At 59.4% G+C, this 25,859-nt stretch overlaps 5 protein-coding genes across 12 annotated transcripts in view; 1 reads left to right on the plus strand and 4 right to left on the minus strand.

Moving 5' to 3' along the window:
* Positions 1 to 4,898, minus strand: part of CHD5 (chromodomain helicase DNA binding protein 5) — a 32,663-nt gene extending 27,765 nt beyond the window's left edge. For 4 of the 5 annotated variants that reach the window (XM_021534258.3, XM_021534256.2, XM_021534253.2 and 1 more), the window contains exons 1-4: positions 4,794 to 4,898; positions 3,601 to 3,731; positions 828 to 1,007; positions 267 to 385 (exon numbers count right to left, since the gene is read on the minus strand). In XM_021534258.3, the coding sequence (XP_021389933.1) occupies positions 267 to 385; positions 828 to 1,007; positions 3,601 to 3,731; positions 4,794 to 4,857 (494 nt within the window). In that variant the 5' untranslated portion in view covers positions 4,858 to 4,898. The remainder of the gene's footprint in view (positions 1 to 266; positions 386 to 827; positions 1,008 to 3,600; positions 3,732 to 4,793) is intronic. The other variant, XM_021534255.2, reaches the window with a different exon arrangement.
* A 181-nt stretch (positions 4,899 to 5,079) lies between these two features.
* Positions 5,080 to 7,552, minus strand: RPL22 (ribosomal protein L22). Its single transcript, XM_021534291.3, has 4 exons — positions 7,437 to 7,552; positions 6,946 to 7,053; positions 6,210 to 6,334; positions 5,080 to 5,296 (listed from the first exon to the last, which is right to left on the minus strand). Exons 1-4 carry the CDS (start codon positions 7,446 to 7,448, stop codon positions 5,152 to 5,154), a joined length of 390 nt encoding a protein of 129 aa, XP_021389966.1. The 5' UTR covers positions 7,449 to 7,552; the 3' UTR covers positions 5,080 to 5,151.
* A 193-nt stretch (positions 7,553 to 7,745) lies between these two features.
* On the plus strand, positions 7,746 to 13,641 carry RNF207 (ring finger protein 207). Of its 2 annotated transcripts, XM_021534289.3 has the most exons (18): positions 7,746 to 8,549; positions 9,050 to 9,240; positions 9,388 to 9,520; positions 9,606 to 9,750; positions 9,839 to 9,920; positions 9,991 to 10,066; positions 10,187 to 10,312; positions 10,421 to 10,467; positions 10,593 to 10,665; positions 10,739 to 10,807; positions 10,915 to 10,983; positions 11,070 to 11,191; positions 12,230 to 12,419; positions 12,509 to 12,694; positions 12,769 to 12,820; positions 12,908 to 13,025; positions 13,094 to 13,174; positions 13,262 to 13,641. In XM_021534289.3, the coding sequence occupies exons 2-18, from the start codon at positions 9,050 to 9,052 to the stop codon at positions 13,422 to 13,424; spliced, it is 1,923 nt and encodes a 640-aa protein (XP_021389964.1). In that variant the 5' UTR covers positions 7,746 to 8,549; the 3' UTR covers positions 13,425 to 13,641. The 2 variants fall into 2 exon arrangements, with proteins under 2 accessions (XP_021389964.1, XP_021389965.1); XM_021534290.3 differs by lacking the exons at positions 11,070 to 11,191; positions 12,230 to 12,419.
* A 403-nt stretch (positions 13,642 to 14,044) lies between these two features.
* ICMT (isoprenylcysteine carboxyl methyltransferase) lies at positions 14,045 to 18,418 on the minus strand. Its single transcript, XM_021534288.2, has 5 exons — positions 18,194 to 18,418; positions 17,965 to 18,053; positions 17,720 to 17,889; positions 16,835 to 17,052; positions 14,045 to 16,099 (listed from the first exon to the last, which is right to left on the minus strand). The coding sequence occupies exons 1-5, from the start codon at positions 18,416 to 18,418 to the stop codon at positions 15,917 to 15,919; spliced, it is 885 nt and encodes a 294-aa protein (XP_021389963.1). The 3' UTR covers positions 14,045 to 15,916.
* Positions 18,419 to 19,062: 644 nt separating this feature from the next.
* On the minus strand, positions 19,063 to 25,114 carry ACOT7 (acyl-CoA thioesterase 7). Of its 3 annotated transcripts, XM_021534252.2 has the most exons (10): positions 25,007 to 25,114; positions 24,214 to 24,331; positions 23,635 to 23,791; positions 23,035 to 23,126; positions 22,786 to 22,900; positions 22,316 to 22,330; positions 21,628 to 21,714; positions 20,836 to 20,952; positions 20,458 to 20,642; positions 19,063 to 19,672 (listed from the first exon to the last, which is right to left on the minus strand). In XM_021534252.2, the coding sequence occupies exons 1-10, from the start codon at positions 25,057 to 25,059 to the stop codon at positions 19,568 to 19,570; spliced, it is 1,044 nt and encodes a 347-aa protein (XP_021389927.1). In that variant the 5' UTR covers positions 25,060 to 25,114; the 3' UTR covers positions 19,063 to 19,567. The 3 variants fall into 3 exon arrangements, with proteins under 3 accessions (XP_021389927.1, XP_077644271.1, XP_077644270.1); XM_077788145.1 differs by lacking the exon at positions 22,316 to 22,330; XM_077788144.1 differs by lacking the exons at positions 22,316 to 22,330; positions 25,007 to 25,114 and having other exon boundaries at positions 24,214 to 24,491.
* Positions 25,115 to 25,859: the final 745 nt, after the last annotated feature.

Genomic DNA, 25,859 nt, shown 5'->3' on the forward strand with positions numbered 1-25,859 from the left:
AAAGGCTCATGGTACAAGCAGAAATTCATTAACACTGTTTTTCTCATGAAACTTTTCAAATAAGCACACACAAAATATGGGGCTTTGGAGAGCAGGAGAGAAAAATGCTTCCGTTGTTTCCAGTCAATCCTCCAAATAAATGGAGTTCTGAGGACTGAGTTGGGAGGAAGAAGCAACAAGGAGCTGGCGATGCAGAATTGACTTCACAATTCATCTGCTGACTGAGTAATGCCCAAACCTCAACCACCAGGTCCACATTTCCCTACCTGAGGAACTGGCTGAAAGCCTTGTAATTCGTCAGAGTATGGTAATCCTCTTCTGAGAAAACATAATCTACATCATCGAGACCCCATTCCTCCATGAGCTGGGCTGAGCTCTTGGGCTCCTGGAGATTTAGAGAGTCATCATTAACGCAAACAGCCACGGCTCTGCAGATGAGCAGCACAAGGCTGGCTCTGTCATGTGCTCCACATCTCCCTGGTCAGTGATATGCAGGGATTTGTTTCTGGGATTTATGAAATAGCACACGCAAGCGCTTAACAAATTAATGCTTCATGCAGTCCCAAGAAACAAGTTAACACAGCACCATGCAAATGCTCCCCACCATGTAACACTATACAAGGTCTTGGCAAGTTTCACAGCTCCAAGAAACTCAACTTCTCCCTGCACTCAAGATAAGTACCAAGGTAATAGAATTTCTCCTGTCCCAGTCACCTGCAGCCTCATCCTTGCCAAACCCAAGGGTTTCTCATTAAACCCTCAACTCCTCTTGTCCAAGCCTGGCCTCAGGCACTAGGACCAGCTCAGAGTAAAGAAGTCTTCTGTACCTTTAAACTTCCATCCTCATTGTCATCCTCCTCTTCATCCTTCTTCTTTCGTTTTGGCTTTTTCTCCTTCTTGTCTTTCAGTTTTTTCTTCTTCTTTTTGTTGGGAGAATAGTCACTCCCTTCACTCTCTGATTTCTCCTCGATCTCCTCTTCATTTTCTGACATTTCATCATTGCTCCCCTAAAACAGAAAGGGACAGTGAAGAACAAGCCTGTCCCCACTTCAATCTCCTCTCACATGAAACCACCCATCTCCAGCGGATGGATGAATTCTGCTTCCCCACAGTCAGAAAGGAGCAGGTTCTGATGGCTACACTTTCCCGGAAAACCAGAGCAGGGACTGCCCAGGGGATATTTTTGTTTATTTCTGGAGAGATCATGACCCACTGCACAACACTGACAGTAACACAACTAATCACCATCCCAAGGAACGTGGCTGCCTGCTGGGCAGAGCACTCTGGTAACTTCCTGGGCTGCCAACACACACGGTCAGGGCATGTCCAGCCTCCTACCAACCAGCACACCCAAATCCTTCTCAGCAGGGCTGCTCTCAATTTCTCATTGCCCAGCCTGGATGGATATCAGGGGTTGCCGTGATCCAGGTGCAGCACCTGCACATGGTTTTGCTAACTGCACGAGGTTCCCACGGGCCCCTCCTCACTTGTCCAGGTCCCTCTAGATGCCACCCGGTCCCTCGGGGCACTGAGAAGCACCAGGGCTCAAGCTCCAGCCAGCACAGTGCCCAGCCCTGCCAGCCCTTCCTGGGCCTGATCCCGGTTCCCTCTGCCCATCCTGCCCGGAGCCACCAGCCCAGCCCTGGGCGCTGATCCCCGGGGCTCCCTCCCGGCTGGCCGGTCCTCCTGGCTCGGAGCAGCCCGCGCCGCTGCTTCAGCGGAGTTAGGAACAGCTGGAATTGGGCACAGGATAATTGGTTTCCATGGGAACTGCTGCAGTACAGGTTGAATCTCCCTCTCCGCTGCCTTCCCTGCCAAGGACCTTCATCTGCCTGTGCTGAGGTTCCAGGCACAGCTCGGCTGTTCCGCGTGGATTTTTTTCCGCGGGGCTGCAGCACCGATTTGTGCATCACCCCCGGCTCCACTGCGGCTGCTGCCAGCAAATTCTCGCGGCAGCGCGGCATGGCAGCCCCGAGGAGCCCGGGGACTGCAGCGGGCACAGGCACTGGCCTCACACCTCACCTCACGACCTCACAAGGCTCATCTGCCTCCACAACTCTGGAGAAGTTCAGGGAAAGGAAGCCCCATTCAAGGCCTTCCATCTTTTACCCCCTGACCCCGAGGGCAGCCGGGGTGTAGCTTCATGCCAAGTGACAGCTCCAGCACCAGCTTCACCCCGGCTTTGACAGATGAGGGGACAGTCTCCCACAGGTGGAACTTGGTTAAAGCTGCCCAACACAAGGCGTTCATTTTAAAAAATGGAGGCTCTCAGCCTGTTATTTCCTCCCCATCCCCAGCTCGGCAGCAGCCAAGCTCAGCACACACAGCTGCAGGGATCAGGCAGGTCAGCAGCAACAGCAAAGGGGCAGAGGTGAAAATACCTTGGAGTTGTGTTTTATTTTTCCCCTCTTAGAAAACAGCACAGGGAAAAAATTGTGCCTAAGATAGGGAGAGGTAGAGGGGGCAGAGAGCCTGTGTGGTATCTGCAGAAAGAGAACATCACCATGGCCACAACAGAAACAAGCTTCCTTGGGGCCACGACAGCAAGAGGCAGTGCAGGATGGAATCACCTGTCTTTAAACCAGCAGCTCATCACAGCACTGCCCATAGCACAAGCACTTCAGTGTGATACCTCATCCAGCAGATCTGTTTACAGCTCCCTTGCAAAGGGGGGGACATCCCCAGTTGTGCTGGGTGAGCAGCTTCTCCCCAGCCCCAACAAGGGAAGTGGGGGGCTGAGGAACCATCACTGCTCACCCTTTCTTCCCAGCAGCCTGTCTACATTTAGGCAGGAAAAGGGCCAGCACACAAGATGTCTGCTCCTGGCCTCATGTCCAGCACTGCCTGGGGACGGGACAGTGGGAAGCAGAGCCCATGTGGCACAACATCAGTGAGCAGGGCCAGACAGCCTTCTCAACCCAGCAGCACACCTCCAGTGCAGCCTCAGGCCTGACCCTTGGGACACAAATCCTCACGGTTGTTCTCCCAAGAGCCCTTCCATGTGCCACGTCCTCGAGGCCCCTGGACCATCTCCCTTGCACACAGGTAGAATAGTGCAGCCAACACCAGCACCCACAGAAACCTCCAAGCCCTGCCCCAGCCATGTCCCAGCAGGGTGGTTTGTATCTCCCTCCTTGGAACATGAGCCCCAGATGCTGTGGTGGTGCAGCTCATGCCAGCCAGATTTACTGCTGTCCCCAGGTGCTGAGCTGTGGTATGGGCAGGAGGACCTCGACACGTGGGGTCAGACAGTACCACTGCACACACCAGTGTACCCACGAGAGCCGAGCTGCTCCTGTGGGGCAGGTGCCTGCAGCACTGCCAGGAGGCACAGAGGCCCCTTCTCCCCCCTGCTGCTCCCCAGAGGCCACTGGCAGGGGACATTGCCACTCCTGAGCAGCCAAGCTGGAAAAGATACACCAGGGGCAAGAGGGTGACCTCCCCAGGCTGGGAGAGCACTTGCTCAGTGAGGAAAAGCCCCAATAATGACCCTCCTTTCAACCCACAGAGACCCAAGAGGTGCTTGCCAGCAGCACTCTGAGCTGCTGCCTCTGCACCACAGCTGAGGAACCTCAGCTCAGTGTGAGAAAATGCAGTTACCTCCTTCTTCCTCCTCTTGATTTTGGCAGCCTTGCCATCTTTCAGCTTCTTGGATTTCTTCTTTTTCTGTACCACAACTTGGTCTTCTGCAAAAAACTCATCCAATGCTTCCAGCACCCCATCATCTTCTTCTGAGGACAAAAGGGACAGCTCACATGGACAGATGGCACAGGACACCATGCTCACCATGACAGAGGAGCACACCAGTGCAGCAGCTTCAGGCCACAAGACACAAAGCTCTGTGGCCTCTCCTGCAGACCCTCACACTGGCAGCTGCCCCACTGGTGCCCCTCAAGGGTCTTGCTCAGCAGCACCAGCCTCAGCTCTTCCCATGCCCAGATCCTCCTGCCACTCACACCCAGCACGGAGGTGTGGGCAGCCCACAGTGCGCTCTCAGAGATGGCCATGGGGACATCCCATGTGCTGCTGCTCCTGCTGACCTGGGCCTGCAGACACGGGGGGAGCACTTGGCTCTCACCTTTCCGACCCCCAGGCAGGGCTCACAAAAACACAGGCAGTGGAGGAGGAAGGAAGGGTTCATGAGGAAAATGGATGCCACAGGTGCCAGGTTGCTCCGGGCTGCTCACACCAGCTCAGGCCCTGGGCAGAGGTACTGAAGCTACTGCACACCTCCCCTTCCGACCATTATCTCCCCAAACCCAGTGCATCCCAGCTAGTTTCCACACGGCTTCAGGCCTGTATCTTTATTTTTGATTTATGAGCTCACATAGCAACACCACTTTGGGGCGGTCAGGACATATTGCCCTCTCGACTTCTGAGTGGCCCTGTACAGGCTGTCCACAGAAGCTCTGGATGCTCCATCCCTGGAAGTGTTGAAGACCAGGTTGGACGGGGCTTGGAGCATCCTTCTCTAGTGGAAGGTGTCCCTGCCCATGGCAGGGGGTGGAACTGGGTCTTTAAGATCCCTCCCAACCCAAACCACCCTGTGATTCCATGATTCACTGATTCATGCTGTGCTGGTTTAGGTCTGACAGGGTGGGCACCGCTGCACCAAGCCCATCCCGGGAAACCAGCCGGCCCTCAGGCACGGCCCGAGGGGGAACCGGCTCCTGAGGAGGAGCGGGCACGGACCGGAGCGCGGACAGCGGGGACCGCCCGCGGCACGGCCGGACCGCGGGGAGCGATGCCCCCGCCCCGCCCGTGCCCCACCGCCCGCCGCCACCGCCGCCTACCCGACACGTCCTCCTCGTTGTCCGCGTCGTCCAGCAGGTCCCGGGCGGCCGCCGGGCCCCGCATGGCGGGCGGGGCAGCGCCCGCCCCGGGCCGAGCGCCGGGGCCGAGCCGGGCGCGGCCGCTCCGCGCCAAGATGGCGAGAGCCGGCCCCGCCCCGGCCCCGCCCCCGAGCCTGGCCACGCCCCCGCGCCGGGCCACGCCCCCGGCCACGCCCCCGCGAGCCGCTCCCCGAAAACCCCCAAATCCCCCCAAAACCGACCCCCGCAGCCGCCACCCAGCACGGGCTATGAACAACTCTGCCGCTGTTTATTGCAGAAAAGTGAAACTGTACAAAATGGCCGTCAGCGGCGGCGGGGCTCAATCCTCTTCCTCCTCCTCCTCCTCATCCTGGTTGATCTGGAAGTAGCGTAGCTCGTAGCTCTCCTTGCTGTTGGCCACCACACGCAGCCAGTCCCGCAGGTTGTTCTTCTTCAGGTACTTCTTGGTCAGGTACTTGAGGTACCTGTGGGAGAGGCATGGCTGACAGCAGTGCCCCTCTGGCCCCTGCCAGCCCCCCAGGTGGCATTTTGCCTAATAAATCTTTATTCCCCTGGACTCCCACCTCCAGCAGGAACAACACATCCCACCAACCATCTCCTAGCCAAGCTCCTTCCAGGAAACACTGCAATCAGGGGAATGGTACCACAGTGCCATGACACGGATCCTCTGGGATGATCATTCTTGCCCCAACAAGGCTGCGACCCCAGTGCCTTGTGCCCACCCCAGAGGGAATCTCCACAGGGATGGTGGATACCCGCTGCTGGGATGTGCCAGGTGAGGCAGCAACGTGGACCAACAGCGTGGACCAACAGCGTTGGGAGAAAGGCAGGTGCTCACAGGGCAGGGCACGCCCACCACCCACACAGCTCTGCTTTTCCCAGCCAGCTCCTGAGCCACCTCTGCCACGGCACAACCCCAGTTTGCCGCTGCCAGCCCAAGGACAGGCAGCCAGGAGAAGTGGGCAGAGCACCACAGGACGAGGGGAACAATCGGGGACATCGTGGCACAACCACACTTTGCCGATGTCAGCCCAAGGAGGACCAAAGCCCCAGAAGACAAAGGAAACAACCTGAGAGACCTTGTCTGCAGATATCCCTAAATTCTCCACTCAGCATCTTCTGGCTGCAGTCCCCCTCACTGCCCAGCCTAGCAGCCTTCCCAGCTGGAATATCCAACACATTCCTATCTCATCTATCACCTGGGAAGAGCAGCCACTCAGCGAGCGCCAGGTAGCAGAAATTCCAGCACAGCTCCTGCACTGAGACAACTCTTCCCTGCCAGCCGCTCCTGCCCACAGTGCACACCGGTCATCCCCTGCCAAGGCCCATCTGCAGCCACACTGACCACGGGCCCAGCTCTGGCCAGCCCCACCTCACCTCTTGGAGAAGGGCACCTCTGATGTGACCGTGATCTTGCTCTTGCTCCTCTCGATGGTCACCACGCCCCCGCCCAGGTTTCCCGCTTTGCCATTCACCTTGATCCGTTCCTGCAGGAACTGCTCCTGCAGGAGGAACAGAGCCGTGAGCGGGGCCACAACTCCAGCCAGGCACAGCCCCCACAGGCTGGCTGCTCCCTGGTGCTCTGGAGCTGGGGAACAAACACCAGTGTCCCCACAGCTCGGGAGAGCCCCTTCCTCAGGCCAGGCTAATCCACCCCACCAAAGCCACACCTGGGTGAGGGGCTCAGGCCTGGACAGATCGGACTGGCATGGGGGGCATGTTCCTGCCCTCCAAGGGGACAGCCAGGACAGGGGGCTCAGGCTCTTCTGAGCTGCCCTCAGCCCCAGGCTGGCCAAGGCGCATGCTGGCGTGCAGTTTGGATGGGCACAGGTTCATGACCCCAAACTGCAGCATCCACGGCCGTGGCACAGCCCCGCCACGACACCACGACACAAACTCACCCAGCAGACATTGATACAAAGTGTCCCGCACCCAACCTCGTCCCCAGCCCCAGCACCCCCTCTTCCTCCACCCATGGGATGGCCTCAGGAAAGCAAGGCAGATCCGAAGCACAGCCAGGGACGTTCGGGGCCGCTGGGAGCGGAGCATCACCCTGGGAAGGCCCCCGAGGGCGGCGGAGCCATCACGGCTCCCGGAGAGGCCCCGAACTCACAAAGTTGGCGGCGTCCATGATGCCATCCTCGACGGGGTGCGTGCAGTCCAGCGTGAACTTCAGAACCTGCTTCTTTTTCTTGCCACCTTTCACCGCAGGCTTCTTCTGCTGCAGGGGGAAAGAGAGCGAGGGTGAGCGAGAGAGAAAGGGAGGGGGAGCGCCGTGAGGGACGGCGGGGAGGGGCCGGGCCGAGCTCCGGGCCGGCGGAGAGTGGAAGGGCCCCGGCACGGATGGAGCCCGGGAACAGCGCGGCGGGAACGGGGCTCGCCCGCCGCTCGCCGCCGCCATCCGGATGGGCGGCGGGCGGCGCGCGGGGACCCGGGAAGGCGCGGGCCGGGCCCGGCGCCACGCGGAGAACGGCGGGCGGGGGCCGGCGGCGGGGCTGGGGCTGGGACGGGCGGCGGGGGCTCGGGGCGGGGCGGGGGTGTCGCGGCGGCGGCGGGCGCGGGCTCGGGGCGGCGGCGGCCGAAGCCGGCCCCGCGCTCACTCACCGCGGGCGCCATGGCGGCTCCCGCGAGGCAGAAAGGGAGCGCGCCCCGCGCGCCTGCGCACAACCGCGCTCGGGCCGGCCCAGCCGCGCGCCGACCGCGTCGATCGCTTCCGGTCGCATCCGCGCAGGGAGGCAGCCTGCGAGCGGACAGTGATGCCTGGCGGGGCGGGGCGAGCGCGGGGGCCGGGGTGTGGGCGGGGGTCTGCGGGGGGGCGTGGTCTGCGGGGCGCGAGCGGCCGGGCTGGCAGCGGGGGCGGGGCCTCCGGAGCGCGGGAACGGCGCGTGCGGCGCGCGTGCGCTGATCCGCACCCCGGGAGCGTCACCGCGCACCGAGAGACCCCCGCACCCCGGGAGCAGCACCGTGCACCGAGAGACCCCCGCACCCCGAGAACCTCACCGCGCACCGAGAGACCCCCGCACCCCGGGAGCGTCACCGCGCACCGAGAGACCCCCGCACCCCGGGAGCAGCACCGTGCACCGAGAGACCCCCGCACCCCGAGAACCTCACCGCGCACCGAGAGACCCCCGCACCCCGGGAGCGTCACCGCGCACCGAGAGACCCCCGCACCCCGGGAGCAGCACCGCGCACCGAGAGAACCCCGCACCCCGGGAGCGTCTCCGCGCACCGAGAGACCCCCGCACCCCGGGAGCAGCACCGCGCACCGAGAGACCCCCGCACCCCGGGAGCGTCACCGCGCACCGAGAGAACCCCGCACCCCGGGAGCGTCACCGGACATGGAGTGACCCCCGCACCCCGGGAGCGTCACCGTGTACCGAGAGACCCCCGCACCCCGGGAGCATCACCGGACACGGAGTGACCCAGCACCGTGGGGCACCTCGGTGCTTACTGGGTGACCCCCGCAGCTCCTGCGCCTATCACCAGGCCATGCAGATGCCCATGTCCCCGCAGCCTGGGTGGATACGCAGTCCCGTGTCGGTCCCCGCCGCAGGGCCCCGAGGAGCGCACGGGGCTATTTTTGGGCCGTGGCGTGGCAGTGCCAGGGGGCCCCACGTCACAGGGTCCTGCCGCCTCGGCATCGCTCTCATTCCTGCCGGCACACGGTGAGCAGCAGCACAGCTCGGCTCGGATCCCCCGACTTACAGACAGGCAGAGGTAAAGCCTTCACCTGGCCAGGACACACCTGTGCCCAGAACGGGGACTCTCAGCATGTGGGGCACCTGGCTGCCTTCACTGCCAGGCTGCCATTGTAGGGCACATCCGTGGGTAGGGGACACCCCATTCCAGGGAATGCTTCCTCCGGGGGGACACCCTGTCCTAGAGGAACACCCACCCCTGTCCTGCAGGAGGCTGCAGATGATGCTTCTTTGGAGGACATAGCCCATCCCAGGGGATGCTCCTGCTCTGGGGGACACACACCATGGGGACACTTCGCTGTGGGGACCATCCAACCCAGCGCTGCAGCCCCCAGCCTGTGATACCAGGGGAAGGGGTGCCCTGGGGCAGCCTCGTGCCATGCAGCTCATAACCTAAAAATAGTCAGCAGCTCACTGGCCGTGGGACAGGATTCGTCCTTTCTGTAGCAGCCATAGTGCTCTCACAAACTGGTGCCACATGGGGTCCCTGGGCACAGGGCTTGGCTCTCAACTCCACAGATGGCAGGTGGCATTTTCTCCCCTCTGGGGAGCTGCTCGGAGCTGGAGAAGGCCAACTGCCACCCGCTGGTGTGCCTGCTCTGCCACGAGCCCTACCAGCACCCCTGCCTGCTCGACTGCTACCACAACTTCTGTGCCAGCTGCCTGCGAGGCCGTGCCAGCGATGGTCGCCTGCGTTGCCCACTCTGCGGGTAAGGGACAGCCCTGCCCAGGGCACACCAGGACTGGGGCACAGCACAGGGCTGGCAGCTCAGCACAGCACTGCTCCCTGCATCCCCAAAGCTGCCCTGCTGACCTGGTTGGGTGTTCCTATCCTTGTGCCCATCTCATCCCCGCAGGCACCCCTCAGTGGTGAGGGGAGGCACGGGGCTGCCCCCCGTGGACCGGCTCCTGCAGTTCCTGGTGGACAGTTCAGCTGACAGCGAGGAGGACGTGCAGTGTGCCAACTGTGACCGGTGCTGCACCAAGGCGGTGAGGGCAGCGGGGTGGACTGGCAGGCTGGGTTAGGGGACGCCTACCAGGACATGCTGGCCACCAGCTCTGTCCCCTCACACAGGAGCTGGACACCATGTACTTCTGCAACACCTGTGGGCAGCCCCTCTGTGCTCCATGCCGCGAGGAGACCCACCGTGCCAGGATGTTTGCCCGGCACGAGATCGTCTCCCTTTCCAAGCGCACCAAAGACATCCACAAGAAGTGCCGTGAGTGCCACACCAGGCTGCCTCACCCCGCGCCATCCTATGCTTCACTTCGCTGTGCCAGGCAATGTCACATTCCTGTCCCCTGCAGCACTGCATGAGGAGCCCTACATCATGTTCTCCACGGAGAAGAAGTCCATGCTCTGTATCAACTGCTTCAGGGACATGCAGGGGTGAGTAGCCCCAGCCCCACGCTCGCTGCGTGCCCTATCCTGTGCTTCCCCCTGATGTCTGTGCCTGCAGGGAGAGCCGGGCACACTGCATCGACATTGAGACGGCGTACATGCAGGGCTGCCAGCGGCTGGACCAGGCGGTGATGGTGGGCAGGGCTGGGAGTGTGGAGGTGGGGAGGGGGTGCAGTGCTGTCCCCTGCACTGCAGCCACCCTGTGGGGAATACTGGACCCATCCTTTCCAACACCACCCTGCCACCCCGGGCAGGCTGTGAAGGAACTGCAGACCTCCACGCGCGAGGCCATTGTCCTGCTCAAGGCCATGATCGAGGAGGTTCGCAACAGTGCCAGTGAGGAGGAGGCGGCCATCAACTCCCTCTTCAGCCGCATGCAGGTGTGAGGCAGTCACCTGCACATCCAGCCCTGTGCCGCAGGACAGAGCCAGGGCAGTGGGAAGGGGCTGGGGTGGCTGCAGGACACAGGGTGGCTGTGCCATTTGCAGGAGCAGCTCTCCGAGAGGAAAAAGACACTCCTGAAAGCTGTGCAGAGGTGAGGGACCATGGTCTGAGCCCTGTCTGAGGGCTGTCCCTCTTCCCAAGGTGTTTTGGGATGCATGGGGCTGGATGGCTCCCTCAGGTCTTGCAAAGGCTGTGCCATGCCCTGCTCTGTTGTAGCCAGCACGAGGAAAAGGAGAAGGCATTCAAGGAGCAGCTCGCCCACCTTGCCTCCCTGCTGCCCACCCTGCAGGTAGGGCCTCACACCAGGCAGGGACATCCTGACACCAAAGCCAGGCAGTGACAGACCCCCTCCACACACACAGGTCCACCTGGTGACCTGCTCAGCCTTCCTGAGCTCTGCCAACAAAGCCGAATTCCTGGACTTGGGCTATGTGAGTGTTGCCAGCACTGCAGGGGTTGTTGGAGCGTCCTGCAGCACTGCTGAGCTCACGGGCAAGGTGCTGGGCACCCCTCACCATGCTTCATCACTGCCTTTCAGCAACTGATGGAGAGGCTGCAGAGGATCGTCAAGCTGCCACACCGCCTGCGGCCGGCCCAGACCAGCAAGGTAGAGCCCTGCCTGCAGTGCCTGCGGGCAGTGCCAGCTGCCAGCTCTGCCCCAGCCCAGCCACACTCTCTTCTCTTGCCCCCCAGATCAACAGCGAGTACCGGGCAGAGTTCGCCCGCTGCCTGGAGCCCCTCCTGATGCTCAGCCCCCGCCGCTCTGTCGTGGGCAGCGCTGGTGGCATTGGTCCTGGCATCACTGGCACGAACATGTGAGGTGCCAGGATTGCACCCAAGGCACACGTGCTATTGTGTCCCCTGCCACGTGCCACACTGCACGGTCCTCTCAGCATCTCACCATGCCAGCCTTGCCCGTGCTGCTGCCCTTGAGCCTGTCACCTCAGCAGGGGTACCAGGACAGCACAGGCACAGCTGCACTGATGAACAACAGGCTTCAAGTGACACTTCTGGGAAGTAGGGTGGATGGCAGAGGGGTGGGCATCAGCAGGGCTGGCAGCTGGGGGCCTGGTTAAGCCTCACTCTGTTCCCCAGCCCGGCCCCTGCCACGCTCCCTAGAGGGCTCTGGCCCCTCTCCATGGGTGCTCCACCTGGGCCAGCTCCTGCTCGCCCACATGCCCATGGTGCCGTAGCCTCTTTGCCCGCCACTATTTTTATCAGAATTTCAGAGAAGTGGTCAGCCATTCTTCACCAGGGATATATTTAGGCCTGTTGATGTCACAGCAGCACAGGGCCTGCCAGGCCCTCCCAGACAGAGAGGACAAACGGGCACTGCCGCCCCATGGGGACCGCTCCTCGCCCCCAGCCAGGCTTGGCACTGCAGGGTGGCTGAGCTCCTGGGGGCTGCTGGCCCCAGCACGGGCAGGGGGAGCACGGCGCTGCACGGTAGGACCAATGGTGGTGGTGGTGGTTAGCACGGGGAGACCATGGGATGGGGGGAATCACAGGGGCAGTAGTGCCTGCCAAGGGGCCAGGAGATACCAGCGGTGAGAGAGAGCTGTATCCACCCTTTAGAAACTGGAGGCTAGCAGGCTGAGCTTCTGGCTTCTCACTGCCACAGCTGGTTCCAAAACTGCTGGAATCTGGAGAGCAGCCCACAGAAATATTTCTGGGGCAACATAAGGCACCTCTGACTGAACCCCTGTGCTCCGGTGAGGGAAGGGACATGTGGGACCGGTGTGTCCCACTGGAGATGACCAGGGGGCGGTGGGATTGAGCTGGCAGCATGGTCCCTGGCACCTCAGCCTCTCTGCTGCTCACCTGCAGCACATCACTGTCACCTTTCCATGCAGGCTCACTGGTGGCCAATGCTCCAAGACCCTCATGGTGCCCAGCTGCCCCCCTACGAGTGACAAAATGTCCACCGGCCCCATGGTGAAGAAGCCAACGATGCACCGGTACATCAGCACCAAGGTGCTGCTGGCTGAGGGGCGTGAGACCCCCTTTGCTGAGCACTGCCGCAACTACGAGAACACCTACCGGGTAGGGAGCATGGGCCCAGGCAGGATGGGACAGGACAGGACGGGCCAGGTTGGTGCTGCTCATGTGGCTGTGCCCCTTGATTCCTGCAGATGCTGCAGACGGAGATCCAGGGCCTGAAGGACCAGGTGCAGGAGCTGCACCGAGACCTCACCAAGCACCATTCGCTCATCAAGTCAGAGATCATGAGCGAGATCCTGCAGAAGTCGCTGCAGATGGACGTGCAGATCGCAGCTCACTACTCCGCCGTGGAGATGATGCGCAGCGTCTTTGAGGAGGTACAGCTGGCACATCCTGGCAGAGCAGGGCCCCTCCGTGCCGCAGACTGCCCAGCTCCCTCTCTTCCTTCCAGGTATGGGAGGAGACCTACCAGCGGGTAGCAAATGAGCAGGAGATCTATGAAGGTACTGGTGACCCCACACTCCCTCCCCGTGCCCCCTGTGTCCACGCTGTAGGGGTGGCAGTGTCCCAGCCCTCTCCTCTCACCCCAGCCCAGCTCCATGACTTGCTGCAGCTGCGGCAGGAGAACAGCTGCCTGAGCACCATCACCAAGCAGATTGCGCCCTACGTCCGCTCCATTGCCAAAGTGAAAGAGCGGCTGGAGCCCAGGTGAGGGGTGCAGGGACTTTCAGGGCCAGGGGGGACATAGCTCATGGCTCACACCCATCCTGCTACAGGCTGCAGGAGCCCCAGGAGCCCAGAGAAGAGCAGGCCCAGATGCTGCTCAAGATCTGTGACAACAATGAAGTGGTGCCAAGGTAGGTGACAGCAAGCACCTGAGTGCCAAGTTCCTTCCATGCCCTTTCCCAGACAGTGACCTTGTCAAGGTGTCTTCCCTTCCCCAGGGATGCCTCACCTGGCAGCAACAAGGGGGCTTCAGCCAGCCTCGGGGAGGGCTTAATACCCAGGGACACCCCTGGAGACCCCTCCCCAAAAAACAAAGACTGCTGCAGGGGCCAGCAGAAGAGCGGAGCAGAGACTGCTACCCCAGAAGAGCCGGTACTGTAGAGCTCAGTGCTGGGCACGTGGCAGAGCCGCTGGGCAGAACCATGCCACAGTCACTGACCAGCTCCTCTTGCCCAGTGCCACAAGCCAGGGCTGGGAGCAGCCTGGGCAGCCATGTCTGCAGCACATACAAAGGCCTCAGGTGGACTTGCTTCTGAAAAACTCTCTTTGTGCTCGTTTTTGCATGTGTCAGAGTGAAATAAAAGGGTGCAGTTGTCCATGTCTGCGTGGTTCTGCAGTGCTGACTAAAGGGATCTGCTGGCCCAAGAGTATCCAGCTCCTAAAACCACAACATCGGCAAATTATGGGGAAAAAATAACTGCTGGTGCAGGGCAGGGCCAGGGGTACACAGAGCATTCTGTGAAGTTCTGGGCAGCTACACACCAACATGGGCCGGGTGGCAGGAACAGCTGCTCTAGAGGTTCCCTGCACACGTGGGAACTAAGAACTCACCAATCACTGTGGCACAGAGGGCAGGGTTCATAGTTTACTCTAGCTTTTCCCTGAAACTTCACATGCCTTCCCCACACCCGGTAAGCTGCTGTCTCCTCACAGACCTTCTGTGGATTTGGGAAAAGTAAAGGTTAAGAGAAGCTGGTCTCAAAAGCAAGAGACACTGAAGGTTTTGCTCAGGGTGAAGTTTATCCCTTTCTTTCGGTGCCAAAGCGTCCTGCTTAGACAGAGCCTGCACAACTGGAACCAGCACTTGCAAAATTAGGATCAAGGTTCATTTACTATGAAGAACAATCTGGGAATGAGGCTTTGTTTCTGTTGTCAAGCAGCACATCAAACCCAAGTAACAATTACTTGTTCCAAAGTTCCTTTGATCAAGGGCACAGTAGAAATATTACTGCCTACAAAAAAAATTGCTTACAGATTAACCCGCTCGAGGCACCACTGCCTGCAACCAGTGCTTTCCTGAGACAGGAACAGCCCAAGTGGGAGCCTCCAAGTGTTCAGCACAGATCAGCACTCCAACTGGTGAGTTTTCATCTCTGTTCTTTTCTTCCAAGCCAAAACCCTGCTCAGCAAAGGTCAAGTCAGCAGCAAGGGCATCAGATGCTCTGTGGTCAAGCAAACCCAGTGGAGGATGGACTCTGCATCAGTTCAGCAAGGAGAAATGGGGGGTCAGAGTTAGGTTCAGCCCCATCCCTGTGGTTGCACAACCCCACAAATCACTGAGTCACAATTGTGCCTCAGCACAGTGCTGGTGTGTTCTGAGTGAGAACCCACCAGGAATTAGGAAGGATTCTAGCACCTCAAAAGACCTTCAAGTAACCAGACAGAAGCTGACAATGTTTTCTCTTTTTCTTTTTTTTTCTTTTTAATATAAAAAAAGAAAACCTAAACCCAAACCCAAGCTATTGTCACCAAGTGCCCTTTCCTGAGCCGTACCGCAGCACCTTCCCCATGGAACACCACCAGCTCCAAGCATGAACTGACAAGCAACTCATTTCCATTCCAGCAAGGAAGAATAATGTAGAACTCAAGAAAACAGTGAACCTCTTTGGTATATAACAACAAAGTTATACCACACAGCTCAGTGGGAACCATTTCCAAATGGTTACTATAAAAGAGCATTAGCTAGCCCAACTCTTCTCCTCATTGGAGATTTCCCTAAAAGCATCTCCTACTTGCCCTAACATCACAGCTTTTGCCCAAAAGAGCAGGGGAGGACCTCAGAGACTAAAGCCCTTAGCAAGCCTGGCAGCTGTGGCTCTTTCACAACCCAAAATCCTGGGATCTCTGCAAGACAGAGGCAGCCTGGCAGGATAGGAAGCAGCGCGATTTGGAAGCAGGAAGAAGGAACAGAGGTGGCAGCAGGTGGCAGCGGCTGGAGCAGTGAGACTGCATCCACAGCAGCATCCAAGGGACGAGGAGAGGACCCAGAGGTGCTCAGATCCAGTGGCACAAGGGGAGCAGCAGAAGCCTCCCTGCAGACCCCAAGGCCTGGAGAGAATTGAGTGGTGCCATGCTGCCGGCACTCTGGTGCTTCAAGGGCAGGCAGAGCTGGAGGCTGCTCCCTCGGCCACCCCAGTGCCAACTCAAGGAGTTTGGCCCGAGGAGATTAAAGTCGTGTCACCAGGCTCACGAGGTCAGAAAGCTTTAAAATCGAATTATGCAACAGGAACAATCTGCTGCCTAGCACCTTCCCCACCCAGGGCCAGGAGGGCAGTGCTGTTTTCTGGTAGAATCAGTTCCAGAGGCGTTCCAAGACAATTCAGCTGCTGCAGGCAGGATTCATTCTCTTTAGCATTGCTACAGGCTGTTATCTGGAAGATCCCTGAATGTGCAAGGAAGGACTGATCTCAAGGAGGAGGAACGAGCTTCTGATCTGCGAGTGACCCAGCAGGCTGCCCAACGCTGCAGCCCTCCACCAGCTCCTCCTGGGTGGCCAGGAAATACCAGCAGGCACCTCCCGATGCCGGCGCCACACAGGCACTGGGCGCAGCAGGAGCTGGGCATCTGCTCAGCCAGCCTGGTTTTTGCCCATGTTACAGTTCCAATTTGACTCCTTTAATAAAAGGGAGACCCGATGGCACCTTCCTTTTGTACTCCAGGTACTCTTCTCCAAAGAAGTGAATGAGTGTGATCTCCTCCTCCTCGATCCGCTCCCGGAAGAAGCGCCAGGACGCCAGTGCGTAGCCCACCACGCAGATGGGATTGCAGAGCAACACCTGGAACAGATGCTGCTGGTGAGCATCCCCTCAAGAACACAAGGCCCCACAACTCATCCCCCTCCAGTAGCATTGACAAAGAGAAAGAAAATACCCCAACACTCCCTGGGAAACTTCGCAAGCACTAGTTCCTCCCCAGAATAAAAGAAGCAGTGCACAGTCAGCACTGGCTTCACTGTCCCAGCTCTCAAAAGCTCCATGTGCCACCCTTATGGACTCTCTCCAGAGAAACACAAGCCAATGCCAGCACCCAGCCAGCCACAGGAGCACACAGCTACAGCAGCACTGAGCTAAGGCTCGGCCACAGCTGGCCAGAGCTGACCGTCTAGTCAGGGAGTTTCCTTGCCCTCAAGCACAGGACTGGTGTTTGGCAGGAGCCAGGCTGAGTCTCACCACTTAGGGAAGGCATTTTGATCACAGGGACACAGAAAACTCTGGATACCAGCTTTAGACCAGCAGCAAATCACACCTCAAGCCTCCAAGGGGATTGTGGTTCAAAACCTTGGCTCCACCACGTCTCCTTACTGCACAGAGAAAATTAAAGGAACAAGATCTTCCCAAAGATCACTTGGGGCAGAGCACTCAGGGATTCCTGACTTCCTGTGTGCCAGTGGGAGGCAGCAGAATCCATGCCCAGCACCAGGTGCTGTCTGCACCCCATCACAGCACGGGCAGCATTGAGAGCAAAGAGTGGGGTCGTGACCCAAATGAATCTGAGCACGCTGGATACAGTACCTGTGTTCCAATACTCCAGTAAAACCATCCCACGTAGGATGGGTGCCGGAACCACCCGTACACCCCACTTGTCACCAAAGTGTGGGTGTCAGATTTCTCGTTCTGAACGATGTGGTTGAAGTTGGAGCCAGCTGTAAGCATGGCTGCCTTCCTCAGGCAGTCCCCGAAGATCACCATCAGCAGCCCCACAGTGCTCAGCCAGGTGATCTGCTTCAGCTCTGCATGGACAGGGAGGGGTACAACAGGTTTGCACAGGTCTCCAGGGATGCAGGGGGCTGCTCAGTGAGTGGGCTTTGCCTGCCCTCTCAAAGTAAAATGCGTGACAGCAGCAAGCATGCGCTGCCATCCTGCACCAAACAGATAAAACCAGCAACCCCTGCTTGTTGTTAACATGGATTAGTCCGTGGGGCCCAGCTGTAGAGGCTGAGCAAAGCCAACACAAAGCATAGCCAAGGACACACTCAGGCTGCTAGAAAATAAAGGGGAATAGTTTCCCTCTCCCATTAATAAACATATGAGCACTGCCAGTTTGCCCCAGACTGGGCAATCAGCAACACATTTTGATGACTTGATATTATTCCTGTCAAAAGGCAATGCCCAGGTGTATCTGACACATCATTCTTGCACCACCAAGGCAGGAAAGGACTGAAGATCCCCTGGCCTGGCATGTCAGAGTCAGGGGGGACTCCTCCCTGCCCTCCTGAGATCCAACCCGAGAGGCTTTGAGCACTGAGGGATTATGGCTCTGGCAAAGATTATGGCTCTGCTGCAGGATTGTCACGGGGCAGCAAGCTGCGGGTCACCTGCACTTTGCTGCCAGACAGATGAACCCCAGGCAAGCCACGTGCAGTTAGGCAAGAGTCAGGGAGGGAGAGCGTGGCCGACCTGGGAAGAAGAGCTTCTCCAGCGTGAACTCCACCCAGGAGGACAGGGCAGCCAGGTTGTACTCGAAGCTGTGGTTGAGTAGGAAGGAGTCCAGCGAGAGGCTGCGAGGGTTGTTGATGGCTGTCACCAGATACTCCGAGTAGTGAAAGAGGGAGAGGGAGCACATATACCTGCGGTGGGAGGGAGGGCAGGTTTAGTAGGGCCGGGGGCACCGCGCCCGCCCGGCTGCCGTGCCCGGCCCTTACCATCCGAAGTGGCGCCAGGCGGAGCGGCCGGCGCTCAGCAGCAGCCCGCAGCCGAAGGCGAAGCCCAAGAAACAGGCCCGGACGGCGATCTGCAAGCACAGGGAGGGGAGAACGCGCTGCCGCCGCCGCTCCCCGGGCCCGGAGCATCCCTACCGGCGCACCCCGGGACCGGGACCGAACCCTCCACAGCCGCACTCCACCCCGCCGCCCGCCGGGGCCACCCCCGTACCTTGTAGAGCGGCCGCGGATAGATGAGCAGCAGCGCCGCGTTGACGCCCGCCACGTGCAGGGCGAGAGCCAGGCGGCCGCGCAGGCCGGGAGCGGCCAGCAGGGAGGGGGACGAGCCGAGCAGCAGCGGCAGAGCCGCCACCGAGGCGCCGAGCAGGAAGGAGCAAAGGCTGGCGCGGCCCTCCCGGCCCAGCCGCCCCCGCCGCGCCGCCGCCGCCGCCATCATGGCGGCCCCGCCCCGCCCGCGTCGCCCGGGAAACGGCCTGGCCGCTCTCGCGAGAGCCCCGCCCCGCGCAGCCGCGGAGCGGCGCGGCTCTCGCGAGAGTTGCGCTGCGGGACGCGGCCGGTGCTGCGGGACGCGGCCGCCGGGGCCGGTTTGGGTTCGGTCCCGGAGCCGTCGGGGCTGGGGACCTGTTCCGTCATCCCGCCCCACCGCCCGCCCGCACCGCCACTCCAATCCCTAAGCCACATCGCCCAGCGCCAGGCGCTGATGCTGCTGAACGCCTCCAGGCATGGTGACTCCATCCCCCTCCTGCTGCTGCCCTGAGCACCCGAACGGGGAAAATATTTGGTGGTACCTGTTCTGGATTTCCAGTCTGTCAGCCTAAAGGCATTACCGCCTGTCCTCGCACTGCAGGCACAGCAGAAGAGACAGTCCCCACCTCACTACAACCTCCTGCCTGGTAGTTTATTGTTTAATATCCCAAACCGGGAACCCATTCAGCAGGAACTGCCCTGTGGGTCCCGTTACAAAAGCCACACTTCCTCAAAAACAAGGCCGGGAGCGCCTGGCGCCACTTGGGGAGCGCGGGCGGATCTGGGGGAGGGAGGAAAAGCACAATTGTTTGAAATAAAACTGTCAGCCTTTCATTCCAGTCAATGAAACAGATTTTATTTATGCCACAGGATTCCTTAAATAACTTAGATATGCACAGAGAACTACCTAGAGATGTCACAGACATTCAGTGCGGCCCCGGCGCGGCACAGCACGGACGAAAGCTTTGGTGTGCATGGTAGGACAAACCAGCGAGTCGAACACAGCAGCACAAAGACTCGCGGCCTCACGCGCCCCTCAAGCCACCACACGCCTCCATCCTGGCTCTGGCACAGGCGGGAGCGTCGCCAACGGGATCAAACAGCAACAATGGCTCTGGGAGGCAAATGGTGAGTGCCTGGGAAGACTCCTGGGGGCTTTCAGGGAGCTGCAGCCACCTGAAGCACGAGGTCTGCAGTGCTGAGCCCAGCAGCAGCAAAGCGGTGGAGCCGGCAGCAGGCTGGGGCGGGTGGAGGCATGGGGCTGGCGCGGGCCGGACACAAAACGAACGGGAACAACCTGTATGTTTGGTGGGCGCTGGTGGCAAGGGTGCCAGGCAGGTCACTGCTGGGCAGCCTGCTGCATCTGCGCCTGCCGCTTGGCTTTGGTCTGCAGGTACCTGCCCTTCCCTTCCTCGAAGCGACGCTTCTCGTCCTCTGTCTCTGTCTGAGGTCACAGAAAGAGTGTAGAGCTGCAGCATCAGTGTGCTGCGAGTGTGTGCGGGAGGGAAACACCTCCCCTCACAGAAGTGTGAGGGAAAAGCTGCCCTCTGTCAAACACACAACATGACAGCCAGTGCCCTGCATTAAGCAGGAGACCAGTGCCAAATCCAATATTAAGCAACACCCCCCCAGTCAGGAGCAGTACGTCAGCAAAGCCCTGCCAGCATTAGGGGAGATAATATAGGGAGGAAGATGGAATGGGGACATCACGGGGAGCAGCAATTAGGGACGTGGAGGCCTCTGTTGCCACTCAGGGTCCCCTAGGGCAGGGCCTGCATGCAGCCTGTCCTCAGCAATGAGAAAGAAGAAAATCCTCAACCTTCACACTAGCAATTTAAAAAATAAAAACAAAAACAAAACAAATGCAAAACAAAAGCAACATAAATAAAAACAAAAACAACATCAAAACAAAACAAAAACAATCAATTTCAAACTAAAACAAAAACATGACAAATCAGAACAACAAAAACATCAAACCAAAACCAAAACAAAACCAAACATACCAATTTCAAAACAAAACAATGTCAAATCAAAACAAAAACAAAACACCCCAAAACAAAAACAAAACAAGCAAAAACCCCCTGAAGCCTGTCCTAGAAGTCTCATTCATGCTCATATTTTTCTGCTGAGTAACTCAAGGGAAGAGGATTCTTGGGCTGGGCTCTGCCCCAGGAGGAGCAGAAGAGGTGATGGCCCTGCTGGGTCCAATTGAGAGAGAAAAGCTCTTACCAGCAGCTGTGGGACAGGCAGGGGCTTCCCCTCCTTGCTCAGGGACACATAGGTGAAGAAGGCGCTGACGGCACGGTACCGCTCCCGAGGCTCATCCACAAAGGGGTCAGCATCCACAAAGACCTCTATTTCCATGGATTTATTGCTTGTGAATGTCATACGTCCTGAGACAGTGATGACGCAGCCTGTGAAACAGAGAGGAGCCAGTGAAGGGAGCAAGGGGCCCTGCATGTTTTATGCTTAAGCTGTGTCTTAAGCGGAGCAGGGACTAATCAAACATGGACTAATTTTCTCTGCCAGCATGTCCTGAAAGCACATCCAAGGGAGCCAGGGTGTGGCAACAGAGGAGATCACAGTGACTGCCACTACCCTTGGTACCTTTTTTGATCTTCTCATGGAAGTTGATGGCATCCACCGAGGCAGTGACAATGTTGGTTTTGCAGTGGCGGGCAGCCACAATCCCAGCAACTTCATCCATGAGCTTCATAGTGACACCTGTGAGGGGAAGCAAGAGGGTCCTGTCTCAAGGAAGTCAGTGGGATTTCAGGAAAACCACACCAAGGTCAGTAAGGCCTTAGCATGGCCAAAGCTATGCAGGGGAGCTGGACCAGAGACAAGTCCCAACTTCAGGAAAATCCAGTACAATGGCTCCTGTCAATACCAGGGCAACCTGCTCACAGACATGTGATTAAGGTCAGCTCTGTCTCTCCCAAATTTCTCTGAGCAAACCTCACCTTTGTAAGGTGAGATCAGTCCCACCAACCTTGAAACTGCTCTGAGCAATATTTGTTTTGTTTAAGGCTTAGGTGTGTGTTGTCCCAACCCTCAGCAAACACACCTCTCCCAGGGCTTACACTACACGTGCCAGCTAAGAGAAAGTTACTTCAGGTAATTGCAGTCACACGCTGCGTGTTTGTACTACAGGATTTGCAATCTCAGAGGCAATGACAAAACTGTAGGATTTACAGTTTCAGTACATGAGTTTTTAGGGCACAGAAAAAGACGAAGCTTTTGTCTCAGCTAAAGCAACTCTGACCCTGGCAGTCAATGCAAAGGGGCCTGTGTGCCTCCACAGGCAGAGCCCACCAAAAACAGAGTCACCACACTTTGCTCCAGGGAAAAGCCATGCAAACCTGCAACCAGGTGCTGTGCAGGGCAGTGCTCACTCACCTCCATGCACAAAGCCCAGCAGCGTGCAGTCTGACGGGCCCACCAGATGGATCAGGCTGGACTGGCTGTAGCCAACAGTGTGTGGCTCTGGTTAGAGAGCAAAGCAAGGTGAGAGCTACTCAGCTGGCACTCATACACCATACACCACTGTCTTAAGTTGTCCAAAGGAAGAAGACATGGGGCTGGCTTGTGCAAAGCTGAACTATGTTGAAAGCAGTGGTTAAATCAGGCTGGAGAAGTTCTAAGAGCATAGACTGTTCACCACCTGACGGGCTGCTGCCTCCCTCTAATCTCCACCCATCCACTTTATTCTAGCTCAGCTTTTTTCTTTCTTTTCAAGCTTTCAAAGAGCATGAAAGCAAACAGGAGTGAACTGGGTTACACGGCTGTCTGCTTCTGCCCTCAGCTGAACCACCCAGACCCTGCTGCAGAGAGCCCCTGTTTTCCCCTTGGTGAGAAGACCTTCACCCCCATGCCCCCAGCCCTGGCACATCCTGGTGACCCCTGTCCCACCACAACCTCCAGGTGACAGAAGTCACACCCTCAAACTCTCAGCAGAGGAAATCCTCTCTCAGAAGTGGCTGTGTTTTCTATCTAATGAGAGATGTTAAAGAAGCTTAGAGAAAGGAAAAGCAGCCCAGTCCCACGCAGGGTGACCACCCATGGAGCAGTGCCCACTGAACCTTACCTTTTGTCTGCCTGTCTGTGAGCAGGGAGGACAGAGAAGAAAAAAGCGTTTGAGCAATTTTCATTCCCCATCACCTCCCCCAACATCCCTCATGTGCCACCTCTCCACTTCTGCCGGAAGACCACAGCTAGGCCTAGAGGCCACCCTTGCCCAGCACTTGCATTTATGCCTTGCTGAGCAAAATCAGCTCTAGCTGCACACAAGCACACAAGGAGTGATATAGGAACAGGGTTTTGGAGAGGGGATCTCATCCATGGGTATCCACATTCAGGGTACCACAGGTATCCACTCAGCTCCCCCTCCACTCACACACTGCTACTCCAAAATCCCATCCCCATCCCTGGTGTGGTGTTTCAGAATGCACACTTGCAGCTACAGGGCCCTGGGGATGGCCAGAGTTGCCCTGGAGACCAGTTTGGTCTCCCAGTACTGCTGGGAAATTTGCACTGGCTCCACACTGCCTGTGTTACCTGGGTTGATGACAGGTAAAATCACATCACCATTTCTCTGCTTCGTTTCCAGACGATCCAGCTTTTGCTCCTCATAACGCTTCTTCCCCTCATCCTCCTGCTCCTTTCTCGCATACTGGAATAGAAGGCTAGTAAGAAGGGGATTGGCAAAGCCACTGGCACAGCTGGGAGTGCCAGCAGGGCCAGGTTAGTGTCATTCCACAGGGAGGACGAACTCCAGTTCAGGGGGACCCAAGTGAGCTGTCCTACCTGGATGGGGGGAACCTCAAGGACCTTATTCACGTTCTTCAGGGACAGCGGCACATACCACAGTGTCGCCTTATTCGTCACCTTCTTTGCCCCTGAGAGGAGAAGGGGCAACAGGTGATGGTGCCAAGGCCAGCAGCGCTGCACCTGCCACCGGTCTGGGGTTGGGCACACACTGGCAATGCCACTGGCATTGTGGCCCCTTGCCCTGCTGGCTCCTACCAGGTTTTAGCTCTTAGCGGATGTGACAATGCGCTTTTGGGAAGGTGTCCCAGCAAGCAGAACTGGTTGTCACAGCAACAGCAGCAAAAGGGACTTTTTCAGGCCAAAGGCAGCCACAGGCAGCAAATCAGGCAGGAAGAGCTACAAACAGATTTTGCTGTTTTTCACTACAATGGAGCCATAAATCCCAGGGAGCCTGCTTGGCCTGCCTCCCCAGCACCAGCCCTCCCTCCACTCCCAGCTCTGTCAATAAACACACTAGATCTCCTCTCTGCCACATCCTGCCAGTGATGGAACAGAGGATGGGGTCACTGCTGCAAGCTCTTGGCTTAACACTGTTACTCCTGGTGTTCTGGGACACAGCCACCAGCAGCCACCCACCTGTTAAAATGTTTTCAGACATGACGTTGACCTGAACCTCCACAGAGTGCCGGGAGGTGTAGGTGATCTCAGCACTGACGTTGGCCACCTCGCCGATGCACATGGGCGAGAGGAAGTCCGTCCGCTCCACCCGTGCCAGTGCAGCCACACAGGGCTCCTGGGGATGGTGAGACAGCCAACACAGTGATCACAGCCACACCACGCGGGACCACAGCTGGCAGCTCCCTGAGACCAGCCAAACATGCCAGGCATGTGTGGCTCGGATACTGCAACCGCCACCTTATCAGCCACTGGCCGCGCTTCCTTCCCCATCTGTAACCAACACCAGGGTTGCCCCAACTTGCCTTTCTCGGGAGTTAAATCATTAACAGCAATAATGAGTAATAATGGTTCTGCTGGTAAACCACAATTTCAGCAGAATGCTTCTAGCTACTGGGACCCTGCCCCAGCTCCAGAGACGCCAGTGGTTTCCATTCAAGAGCAAACATGTCCAGTGTAAGAATCCTGCTGCCCTGAGACACAGCAGAGAGTGAAAGGTCACCATGCCAGAGGCTGGCAGGCACACCGGCACCTACTCACCCCGGCCTGGGAATTGCAGTGACGGGTGCTGATGATGGCTCCTGCCTCCTCGATCATCTTCAGGATGGTTCCCCCGTGGACATTCCCCGCGATGTTGGCATCGTCTGGGCGCATAATCCTACCGAAGGAGGCAGATGAGAGCTCACAACCCCTGACGCGCCCCCAGCCCAGCCCCGGTGTGGCTGCTCGGAGGCAGCATATCGCCCACCGGCTGAGCTGCCGGGCCATCGCTGCTCGCATGCGGTTTCCTGTGAGCGGCGAAGGAAACACCTCCAAATTAACTGCTGGGAGCGGAAGGAAGCAGGACGCCTCTGCCAGGGCAGCCGGCGTCTCACCAGGGCCGCACCCCGCCGGGCCCCGGTGCGGCACAGACCGAGCCGGCCACGTGCCGGTGCTCCACGCGGCTTCCTGGCAGCAGCCGCGCTTTCTGCCAACGGCGAATAACGGCCCGGGGGGCACTGAGGCAGCGGCTGAACGCTGGCCCGGACAGGAGCTGCTGTTTCAGGGCGGCGGTGCCCGGGAGCCGTGGGGACACCGGCGGGAGAACCGCGCCCGGGAGAACACGGCAGCCCTGCTCGCTCCCAGCCCCCGCAGCACGGAGCACGGGCGCGGCGCTGCTGCGCTCTGCCCGCGGCCGGTGTCACTGACAGCATGACTAAACCGGGCGGTGCCGCCGATGTCGGCAGCAGGGCGGGCAGTATCTCGGTTGCAGACCGGCACCCGCCCGCGGCCCCCAGCACGCCCGCCTCCCTACCCAGCCCTGTCCGAGCCCTCGGCCGCGGCGGGGCCGTACCTGGACACCTGGATGGCGGCCGGGCTAGGGCCCGCGGCCCCCGGCTCCGACATGGCGGCACCGGTGCCCCGCCCGCAGCGGCGCTGCGGCACCGCCGCGCTTGGCCGCGCCCCGCCGCGCCCCGGGCACGCCCCGCTGGCCGCGCCATTGGCGGACAGCGCGCGGGGAGGAGCGCCGGCACCGCGGGCAGCCGGGGCGCCGGGCGGCTCCGGGGCTGCCCGCGGAGTCGTGTGTCCCCACCGGGACTGGGGTCTCCCCGCCGCGCCCAGGAGTGCCCTGTCAGCTCCGGGACTCGTGCGGAGCCAGGGGCTTCGGGTCGGCAGGGGCAGCACCGCCCCCCACCACCCGCGTTCCCGGCGCCGTCGGCTCTCTCCGGTTGTAACAGTTCCCGTGGGCGCCCCGGGGTTTTGGGTCGGGTGGTGGCGGCAGTCCCAGGCAGGCAGTGACAGCTCGCAGTGGAGCGCACGCAGGGTCCGGAGGGCGTTCAGGATCCCGCCCGGGGGACGCGGAGTGCCGGGAGCCGCGGCACTCACGGCCTCGCCGACCGCGATCTCTCGGTTCTCGGTAGTGCGAGCGCGGCAGCGCGTCTCCGGGAGGGACCGGAGAGCCTGCGGGCGGACGGAGCCGCCCGTGGGCGCGGCGGGCCGGAAATGCTGGAGCTCTCACTTTGCACAGCTCGGCGGAGCAGGGCGGGAGAGCCGGGCAGGGAGGGCGGGGGACAGGCAGCGAAGGAGGCGGGCAGGGCGGCCTTGCCTTGTCCTCGGTGCTGATCGAGAAGCACCTCCGCTGTCCGCGGTCCTGACGGAGGGTCTCCCCACCCGTGTCCTCCCACGCCGCCCGCTGCCCAGCCAGC

This window comes from Lonchura striata, chromosome 24, assembly GCF_046129695.1.
Source record: "Lonchura striata isolate bLonStr1 chromosome 24, bLonStr1.mat, whole genome shotgun sequence".
Classification (NCBI taxonomy): domain Eukaryota; kingdom Metazoa; phylum Chordata; class Aves; order Passeriformes; family Estrildidae; genus Lonchura; species Lonchura striata.

What these genes read in the sequence shown, in the direction of transcription:
- RNF207 (XM_021534289.3), top strand. Translation starts at nt 9,050, where the DNA reads ATGGCAGGTGGCATTTTCTCCCCTCTGGGGAGCTGCTCGGAGCTGGAG. An exon ending in CTCCTGAAAGCTGTGCAGAG is followed by an intron (nt 10,468 to 10,592) that starts GTGAGGGACCAT and finishes GCTCTGTTGTAG; the next exon opens with CCAGCACGAGGAAAAGGAGA. An exon ending in AACAATGAAGTGGTGCCAAG is followed by an intron (nt 13,175 to 13,261) that starts GTAGGTGACAGC and finishes TCCCTTCCCCAG; the next exon opens with GGATGCCTCACCTGGCAGCA.
- ACOT7 (XM_077788144.1), bottom strand. Translation starts at nt 24,453, where the DNA reads ATGCGAGCAGCGATGGCCCGGCAGCTCAGCCGGTGGGCGATATGCTGC. An exon ending in ACTGCAATTCCCAGGCCGGG is followed by an intron (nt 23,792 to 24,213) that starts GTGAGTAGGTGC and finishes CACCATCCCCAG; the next exon opens with GAGCCCTGTGTGGCTGCACT. An exon ending in TGCCTGTCCCACAGCTGCTG is followed by an intron (nt 19,673 to 20,457) that starts GTAAGAGCTTTT and finishes CTGTGACCTCAG; the next exon opens with ACAGAGACAGAGGACGAGAA.
- RPL22 (XM_021534291.3), bottom strand. An exon ending in TCATGGACGCCGCCAACTTT is followed by an intron (nt 6,335 to 6,945) that starts GTGAGTTCGGGG and finishes TTCCTCCTGCAG; the next exon opens with GAGCAGTTCCTGCAGGAACG. An exon ending in GAGGTGCCCTTCTCCAAGAG is followed by an intron (nt 5,297 to 6,209) that starts GTGAGGTGGGGC and finishes CCTCTCCCACAG; the next exon opens with GTACCTCAAGTACCTGACCA.
- ICMT (XM_021534288.2), bottom strand. Translation starts at nt 18,418, where the DNA reads ATGATGGCGGCGGCGGCGGCGCGGCGGGGGCGGCTGGGCCGGGAGGGC. An exon ending in ATCCGCGGCCGCTCTACAAG is followed by an intron (nt 18,054 to 18,193) that starts GTACGGGGGTGG and finishes CTGTGCTTGCAG; the next exon opens with ATCGCCGTCCGGGCCTGTTT. An exon ending in ACTGGAGTATTGGAACACAG is followed by an intron (nt 16,100 to 16,834) that starts GTACTGTATCCA and finishes CATCTGTTCCAG; the next exon opens with GTGTTGCTCTGCAATCCCAT.